General features: G+C 45.1%; 1 protein-coding gene across 1 annotated transcript in view; it reads left to right on the top strand.

Annotated features, from left to right (window-relative positions):
- The window catches only part of nbeaa (neurobeachin a), a gene marked incomplete at its 5' end in the record, with an annotated part of 215820 nt that overhangs the window by 30986 nt on the left and 174834 nt on the right, over positions 1-10000 (top strand). Inside the window, 2 exons of the mRNA XM_064971081.1 lie at positions 784-903; positions 5310-5456. Of these exons, the coding sequence (XP_064827153.1) occupies positions 784-903; positions 5310-5456 (267 nt within the window). The remainder of the gene's footprint in view (positions 1-783; positions 904-5309; positions 5457-10000) is intronic.

The raw sequence follows: 10000 nt of genomic DNA, 5'->3' as shown, positions 1-10000 counted from the left end.
CTCAGCCCTGCCCCCCCCAGCCTCAGTTACAGCTCCTGATGGGCGTTTTACAGTGCAGGTTAGGACATTCTCATACATTTTGTAGTCATGCAGGTTAACTCTCTCTCTCTCTCTCACACACACACTCACTCACACACACACACACACACACACACACACACACACACACACACACACACACACACACACACACACACACACACACACACATACACTCTCTCGTGTCACTATTTCCATTTTTTTTTATCTGTACATTGTTGGGAAAAGCCGTAAGTAAGCTTTTCACTGTTAGTCTAGAGCTGTTGTTTACCAAGCACGTGACAAATAACATGTGATGTCATCTAACCCTCTCTCTCCTCTCTCCCTCTGCTCTCTCTTCTCTCACTCTCTCCTCTCTCTCCTCTCCCTCCTCTCTCTCTCATCTCCCTCCTCACTCTCTCTTCTCTCTCTCCCTCCTCTCTCTCTCTCCTCTCTCTCCTCTCCGCTCTCTCTCCCCTCTCGCCTCTCTCTCTTCTCTCTCTCCTCTCCCTCCTCTCTCTCTCCCTCTCTTTCTCCTCTCTTTCTCCTCTCTCCCTCCTCTCTCCCTCCTCTCTCTCTCCCTCTCTCTTTCTCATCTCTCTCTCTCTCTCTCTCTCTTTCTCTTTCTCTCCCTCCTTCTCTCCTTCTCTCTCTCTCTCTCTCTCTCTCTCTCCCTCTCTTCTCCCTCTAACTCTCTCTCTCTCTCTCTCTCTCGCTCTCCTTTCCCTCCTCTCTCTCTCCTCTTCTCTTCTCTCTGTGTCGCAGTGGTACATGATCAGCATCGTCCACATCTATAATCGCTGGAGGAACAGTGAGATCCGTTGCTATGTCAACGGTCAGCTGGTCTCCTATGGCGACATGGCCTGGCACGTCAACACCAATGACGTAAGAGATGTCTCTGTGTAACGTGACTCTAATCAGGTGACTTTGTGTAGCGTGACTATAACCAGGTGACTCTGTGTAACATGACTAACCAGGTGACTCTGTGTAACGTGACTCTAACCAGGTGTCTCTGTGTAGCGTGACTATAACCAGGTGACTCTGTGTAGGGTGACTATAACCAGGTGACTCTGTGTAACGTGACTCTAACCAGGTGACTCTGTGTAGCGTGACTATAACCAGGTGACTATGTGTAGCGTGACTATAACCAGGTGACTCTGTGTAGCGTGACTATAACCAGGTGACTCTGTGTAACGTGACTCTAATCAGGTGACTCTGTGTAGCGTGACTCTAACCAGGTGACTCTGTGTAGTGTGACTATAACCAGGTGACTCTGTGTAACCAGGTGACTCTGTGTAACGTGACTCTAATCAGGTGACTCTGTGTAGCGTGACTATAACCAGGTGACTCTGTGTAGCGTGACTATAACCAGGTGACTCTGTGTAACGTGACTCTAACCAGGTGACTCTGTGTAGCGTGACTCTAACCAGGTGACTCTGTGTAACGTGACTCTAACCAGGTGACTCTGTGTAGTGTGACTATAACCAGGTGACTCTGTGTAGCGTGACTCTAACCAGGTGACTCTGTGTAACGTGACTCTAACCAGGTGACTCTGTGTATTTTGACTATAACCAGGTGACTGTGTAACCAGGTGACTCTGTGTATTGTGACTATAACCATGTGACTATGTGTAGTGTGACTCTAACCAGGTCACTCTGTGTATTGTGACTATAACCAGGTGACTCTGTGTAACCAGGTGACTCTGTGTAACCAGGTGACTCTGGGTAACCAGGTGACTCTGGGTAATGTGACTATAACCAGGCGACTCTGTGTATTCTCTTAGCTAGCTGAATAGTGTGACTCTAACCAGGTGACTCTGTGTAACCAGGTGAGTCTGTGTATGCTCTTAGCTAGCTGAGTATTGTGACTCTAACCAGGTGACTCTGTGTAACCAGGTGACTCTGTGTAACCAGGTGACTCTGTGTTAGCAGGTGAGTCTGTGTATGCTCTTAGCTAGCTGAGTAGTGTGACTCTAACCAGGTGACTCTGTGTAACCAAGTGACTCTGTGTAACCAGGTGACTCTGGGTAATGTGACTATAACCAGGTGACTCTGTGTATGCTCTTAGCTAGCTGAGTAGCGTGACTCTAACCAGGTGACTCTGTGTAAGCAGGTGATTCTGTGTAACCAATTGATTCTGTATATGCTCTTAGCTAGCTGAGTAGTGTGACTATAACCAGGTGACTCTGAGTAGCGTGACTATAACCAGGTGACTCTGTGTAACATGACTATAACCAGGTGACTCTGTGTAGCGTGACTATAACCAGATGACTCTGTGTATTGTGACTATAACCAGGTGACTCTGTGTAACCAGGTGACTCTGTGTAACCAGGTGACTCTGTGTATTGTGACTATAACCAGGTGACTCTTTGTATTGTGACTATAACTAGGTGGCTCTGTGTATGCTCTTAGCTAGCTGAGTAGCGTGACTCTAACCAGGTGACTCTGTGTAGCGTGACTATAACCAGGCGACTCTGTGTTTGCTCTTAGCTAGCTAAGTAGCGTGACTCTAACCAGGTGACTGTGTAACCAGGTGACTATGTGTATGCTCTTAGCTAGCTGAGTAGCGTGACTCTAACCAGGTGACTCTGTGTAAGCAGGTGATTCTGTGTAACCAATTGACTCTGTATATGCTCTTAGCTAGCTGAGTAGTGTGACTATAACCAGGTGACTCTGAGTAGCGTGACTATAACCAGGTGACTCTGTGTAACATGACTATAACCAGGTGACTCTGTGTAGCGTGACTATAACCAGATGACTCTGTGTATTGTGACTATAACCAGGTGACTCTGTGTAACCTGTTGACTCTTTGTATTGTGACTATAACCAGGTGGCTCTGTGTATGCTCTTAGCTAGCTGAGTAGCGTGACTCTAACCAGGTGACTCTGTGTAGCGTGACTATAACCAGGCGACTCTGTGTTTGCTCTTAGCTAGCTGAGTAGCGTGACTCTAACCAGGTGACTCTGTGTAGCGTGACTATAACCAGGCGACTCTGTGTTTGCTCTTAGCTAGCTGAGTAGCGTGACTCTAACCAGGTGACTCTGTGTAACCAGGTGACTATGTGTAGCGTGACTCTAACCGGGTGACTCTGTGTAACGTGACTATAACCAGGTGACTCTGTGTATTGTGACTATAACCAGGTGACCCTTTGTATTGTGACTCTAACCAGGTGACTCTGTGTAGCGTGACTCTAACCAGGTGACTCTGTGTAACGTGACTCTAACCAGGTGACTCTGTGTAGCGTGACTATAACCAGGTGACTCTGTGTAACGTGACTATAACCAGGTGACTCTGTGTATGCTCTTAGCTAGCTGAGTAGCGTGACTCTAACCAGGTGACTCTGTGTAGCGTGACTATAACCAGGTGACTGTGTAACCAGGTGACTCTGTGTATTGTGACTATAACCATGTGACTATGTGTAGCGTGACTCTAACCAGGTCACTCTGTGTATTGTGACTATAACCAGGCGACTCTGTGTATTCTCTTAGCTAGCTGAGTAGCGTGACTCTAACCAGGTGACTCTGTGTAACCAGGTGATTCTGTGTAACCAGGTGACTCTGTGTAACCAGGTGATTCTGTGTAACCAGGTGACTCTGTGTAACCAGGTGATTCTGTGTAACCAGGTGACTCTGTGTAATGTAACTATAACCAGGCGACTCTGTGTATTCTCTTAGCTAGCTGAGTAGTGTTACTCTAACCAGGTGACTCTGTGTAACCAGGTGACTCTGTGTAACCAGGTGACTCTGTGTATGCTCTTAGCTAGCTGAGTAGCGTGACTCTAACCAGGTCACTCTGTGTAGCGTGACTCTAACCAGGTGACTCTGTGTAACGTGACTATAACCAGGTGACTCTGTGTATGCTCTTAGCTAGCTCAGTAGCGTGACTCTAACCAGGTGACTCTGTGTATTTTGACTCTAACCAGGTGACTCTGTGTATTTTGACTATAACCAGGTGACTGTGTAAACAGGTGACTCTGTGTATTGTGACTATAACCAGTTGACTATGTGTAGCGTGACTCTAACCAGGTCACTCTGTGTATTGTGAATATAACCAGGTGACTCTGTGTAACCAGGTGACTCTGTGTAACCAGGTGACTCTGTGTATGCTCTTAGCTAGCTGAGTAGTGTGACTCTAACCAGGTGACTCTGTGTAACCAGGTGATTCTGTGTAACCAGGTGACTCTGTGTATGCTCTTAGCTAGCTGAGTAGTGTGACTCTAACCAGGTGACTCTGTGTAACCAGGTAATTCTGTGTAACCAGGTGACTCTGTGTATGCTCTAAGCTAGCTGAGTAGTGTGACTCTAACCAGGTGACTCTGTGTAACCAGGTGATTCTGTGTAACCAGGTGACTCTGTGTATGCTCTTAGCTAGCTGAGTAGTGTGACTCTAACCAGGTGACTCTGTGTAACCAGGTGATTCTGTGTAACCAGGTGACTCTGTGTATGCTCTAAGCTAGCTGAGTAGTGTGATCAGGGACTTCTATTGGAACAGCAGCTGCTTCCTTTAGTAGTGACTCAGAATCTTCCTCAGGCAGGAGAATTATCATACACCTGTCTGTGTGTATGTGCGTGCACGCCTTCATCCTGTGTGTGTGTGTGTGTTTGTGTGTGTGCGTGTGCGTGTGTGTGTGTCATCTCTGACAACAGAAAGAAACACCCGTGTTTTTGATCATGTCTGGAACTGCCTTCCCCATCATGCTGTGAGATCCAGTATAGAGAACAGATTTGTCACAGCGATGAAGGAGAGAGAGAGAGAGAGAGAGAGATGGAGAGAGAGAGAGAGAGACAGGGAGAGAGAGAGAGAGAGAGAGACAGGGAGAGAGAGAGAGAGAGAGAGAGAGAGAGAGAGAGAGAGAGAGAGAGAGATGGAGAGAGAGAGAGAGAGAGAGAGGAAAACGGAGAGAGGAAGGAGACAGATGGGATGGAGAGAGAGACCAAAATAAGATAAACTAAAATAGAAAAACCAGAGAAGGAGACAGAGAAAGAGACAGAGAAGGAGAGAGCGAGAGAGAGAGGAGAGAGATAAAGAGAGAAGGAGACAGTAAAGGACCATCTCAATATTACCAACTCTCCCTACAGTTGAATGAAGTGATGGACCCTGTGAGATCTGTTGATGCTGCATATAAACTGTTACTGTCTTCACAGCTATGTTTATCCATGTTCTCTCTCTTCTCCCTCCCTCCCTCCCTCCCTCCCTCCCTCCCTCCCTCCCTCCCTCCCTCCCTCCCTCCCTCCCTCCCCCCCTCCCTCCCTCCCTCCCTCCCTCCCTCCCTCTCTCCCTCTCCCTCTACAGAGTTATGATAAGTGTTTTCTAGGTTCGTCAGAGACAGCAGATGCTAACAGGGTGTTCTGTGGTCAGCTGGGGGCCATCTACGTGTTCAGTGAGGCTCTCAACCCCGCTCAGATCTTCGCCATACATCAACTGGGTCCGGGCTACAAGGTAAAACGCGCTACACACAGAAACACACACACACACACAGAAACACACACACACACCTTTGTGTTGTTTCAGAAACACCTGCCAAGAATCTGGAATTATAGCTTGAACAGAGCTATGCTCAATCATGAGGCATCAACGCCAAAGGAACTGAATAAAATTAAGAATTGCTGTAGGTAGAAGGAAAGTATTGTGGAAATCTACCAAAACACTATTCGGTAACAATACATTCAACCCTTTCTATACAATTTCCTGGACAACATCACTGTAATAGTGAAGCTGTAAACTTGGCAGTAGAAAAGCTAAACAGGATATTTGACCTCTCAGCTTCACTATCAAATCTAAAAATTTCAAGCAGACATCCTAAGAAAATGAACGACAATGATAAATGGTTTGAGGAAGAATGCAAATTCCTAAGAAAGAAATGGAGAAACCTGTCTAACCAAAAACATAGAGACCCAGACAACCTGATTCTACGCCTTCACTATGGTGAATCACTAAAACAATACAGAAATACACTACGGAAAAAGAAGGAACAGCATGTCAGAAATCAGCTCAATGTAATTGAAGAATCCATAGACTCTAAACCACTTCTGGGAACATTGGACAACTCAGAACAAACACCAACACAAGGTTATCTATCCAAAACGGAGATGTTTGGCTCTATAACAAAGAACAAACAGCAAAAACATTTACATGATCAAATACAAATCTTAGAATCAGCTATTAAAGACAAGCAGAACCCACTGGATTCTCCAATTACATTGAACTACAGGACAAAATACAAACCCTCCAACCCAAAAAGGCCTGTGGGGTTGATGGTATTCTATAGTGAAATGACAAAATATACAGACCACATATTCCAATTGGCATAAATATCCTCTGGCATATTCCCCAATATTTATAACCATGGACTGATGACACCAATCCACAAAAGTGGAGACAAGAAGGGCCACCTATGCCATCAAAAGGAACATTAAATTCGACATACCAGTTGGGATCTGGCAAAAAGTACTTGAATCAGTCATAGAGCCCATTGCCCTTCATGGTTGTGAGGTCTTGGGTCTGCTCACCAACCAATAATTCACAAAAGGGGACAAACGCCAAATTGATACTCTGCATGCAGAATTCTGCAAAATATCCTCTGTGTACAACATAGAACAAATAATGCATGCAGAGCAGCATTAGTCTGATACCCGCTAATTATCAACATCCAGAAAAGAGCTGTTAAATTCTACAACCACCTAAAAGGAAGTGATTCTCAAACCTTCCATAACAAAGCCATCACCTACAGAGAGATGAACCGGGAGAAGAGTCCACTAAGCAAGCTGGTCCTGGGGCTCTGTTCACAAACACAAACAGACCCCACAGAGCCCCAGGACAGCAACACAATTAGACCCAATCAAATCATGAGAAAACAAAAAGATAATTACTTGACAATTTGGAAAAAACTAACAAAAAAACTGAACAAACTAGAATGCTATTTGGCCCTACACAGAGAGTACACACCGGCAGAATACCTGACCACTGTGACTGACCCAAAACGAAGGAAAGCTTTGACTATGTCAGACTCAGTGAGCAGAGCCTTGCTATTGAGAAAGGCCGCCGTAGGCATTTACATTTACATTTAAGACATTTAGCAGACGCTCTTATCCAGAGCGACTTACAAATTGGTGAATTCACCTTCTGACATCCAGTGGAACAGCCACTTTACAATAGTGCATCTAAATCATTAAGGGGGGGGGGTGAGAAGGATTACTTATCCTATCCTAGGTATTCCTTGAAGATGTGGGGCTCTCAAGAGGCAGACATGGCTCTCAAGAGAAGACAGGCTATGTGCTCACTGCCCACAAAATGAGGTGGAAACTGAGTTGCACTTCCTAACCTCCTGCCCAATGTATGACCATATTAGAGAGACATATTTCCCTCAGATTACACAGATCCACAAAGAATTTGCAAACAAATCCAATTTTGAAAAACTCATCACACTGGAAGGTTGAGGGAAGGCTGGAGTGGCTGTACACACACACACACACACACACACACACACACACACACACACACACACACACACACACACACACACACACACACACACACACACACACACACACACACACACACACGCACACACGCACACACGCAGGGACAATAGGCCACTTCACATCATCATACTACATCATCTTCCTGTGTGTGTGTGTGTGTGTGTGTGTGTGAGTAATTACTCATTTCCTTCCCCTGGGTGTGTCGGTGTTATTCATCCCTTTGTGTGAAGAGAGGAGGAGAAGATGAGAGGAGAGGAGGAGAGGACCATCAACACATGATAACTGTGACTAAATACTTAACGAGAGAGAGAGAGAGAGAGAGAGAGAGAGAGAGGAGAGAGAGAGAGAGATTCGACGTCTCAACTCTCTGGCTGACAATCTAAAAATGTCAGCCAGACAAACTAAGAAAATGAACAACAATGACAGAAGAATGTAAAAGCCAACCAAAAACATAGAGACCCAGAAAACCTGAGTCTACGCCTTCACTACGGTGAATCACTAAAACAATACAGAACCTACAGAACAATAAGGAACAGCAGAAATCAGCTCAATGTAAAACTGAAGAATCAATAGATTCTAACCACTTATTGGAAAATTGAAAAACACTAAACAAACAACAAGAAGAGCTAAATGATTGATCTATCTATCGATCTATCTATGGATAAACAACTTCCCCAATCTATTGGACCACATAACAAAGAACAAACAGCAAAAACAGAAAACTAAAAGATAATTACTTGACACATTGGAAATAATTTACAAAAAAACAGAGCCACCTAGAATGCTATTTGGCCCTAAACAGAGAGTACACAGCGGCAGAATAGCTGACCACTGTGACTGATCCAAACTTAAGGACAGCTTTGACTATGTACAGACTCAGTGAGCATAGCCTTGCTATTGAGAAAGGCCGCCGTAGGCAGACATAGCCTTGCTATTGAGAATGTTCACCGAAGGCATATACCAAATTAGAGGCACATATTTCCCTCAGATGACACAGAACCACAATTAATTAGGATTTTTTTTTATAAACTCCCATGTCTTTTGGGTGAAATACAGCAATATTTGTGACCGCTTGCCACAAGATAAAGGGCAACCAGTGAAGAACAAACACCATTATAAATACAACCCATATTTATGTTTATTTATTTTCCCTTGTTGTGCTTTAACTATTTGTACATCGTTAAAACACATTTTATATATATATATAATATGACATTTCAAATCTCTTTATTCTTTTGGAACTTCTGTGAGTGTATTATTTACTGTACATTTGTTATAGTTTATTTAACTTGTGTTTATTATTTATATCACTTGCTTTGTCAATGTGATCATATGTTTCCCAATGAAATCCCTTAAAATGAAATTGGAGTTGAATTGAGAGTCGGAGAGATCTGTGAGAAGTCAGTCTACTGCCTGTTCACTGACACAAGATGACTACACACACACACACACACACACACACACACACACACACACACACACACACACACACACACACACACACACACACACACACACACACACACACACACACACACACACACACACACACACACACACACACACACACACACACACACACAAATCAAATGTATTTATAAAGCCCTTCGTACATCAGCTGATATCTCAAAGAGCTGTACAGAAACCCAGCCTAAAACCTCAAACAGCAAGCAATGCAGGTGTTGAAGCACGTTGGCTAGGAAAAACTCCCTAGAAAGGCCAAAACCTAGGAAGAAACCTAGAGAGGAACCAGGCTATGAGGGGTGGCCAGTCCTCTTCTGGCTGTGCCGGGTGGAGATTATGACAGAACATGGCCAAGATGTTCAAATGTTCATAAATGACCAGCATGGTCAAATAATAGGTCTGGGACAGGTAGCACGTCCGGTGAACAGGTCAGGATTCCATAGCCGCAGGCAGAACAGTTGAAACTGGAGCAGCAGCATGGCCAGGTGAACTGGGGACAGCAAGGAGTCATCATGCCAGGTAGTCCTGAGGCATGGTCCTAGGGCTCAGGTCCTCCGAGAGAGAGAAAGGAAGAGAGAAAGAGAGAATTAGAGAGAGCATACTTAAATTCAAACAGGACACCGGATAAGACAGGAGAAATACTCCAGATATAACAGACTGACCCTAGCCCCAGACACATAAACTACTGCAGCATAAATACTGGAGGCTGAGACAGGAGGGGTCAGGAGACACTGTGGCCCCATCCGATGATACCCCCAGACAGGGCCAAACAGGAAGGATATAACCCCACCCACTTTGCCAAAGCACAGCCCCCACACCACTAGAAGGATATCTTCAACCACCAACTTACCATCCTGAGACAAGGCTGAGTATAGCCCACAAAGATCTCCGCCACCGCACAACCCAAGGGGGGCAGGAAGACCATGTCAGTGACTCAACCCACTCAAGTGAAGCACCCCTCCTAGGGATGGCACGGAAGTGCACCAGTAAGCCAGTGATTCAGCCCCTGTAATAGGGTTAGAGGCAGAGAATCCCAGT

This window comes from Oncorhynchus masou, chromosome 8 (genome assembly GCF_036934945.1).
Source record: "Oncorhynchus masou masou isolate Uvic2021 chromosome 8, UVic_Omas_1.1, whole genome shotgun sequence".
In the NCBI taxonomy this organism is placed as follows: domain Eukaryota; kingdom Metazoa; phylum Chordata; class Actinopteri; order Salmoniformes; family Salmonidae; genus Oncorhynchus; species Oncorhynchus masou.
The sequence above is the reverse complement of the archived record's forward strand: the minus strand, read 5'-3'. Positions and strand labels throughout refer to the sequence as shown.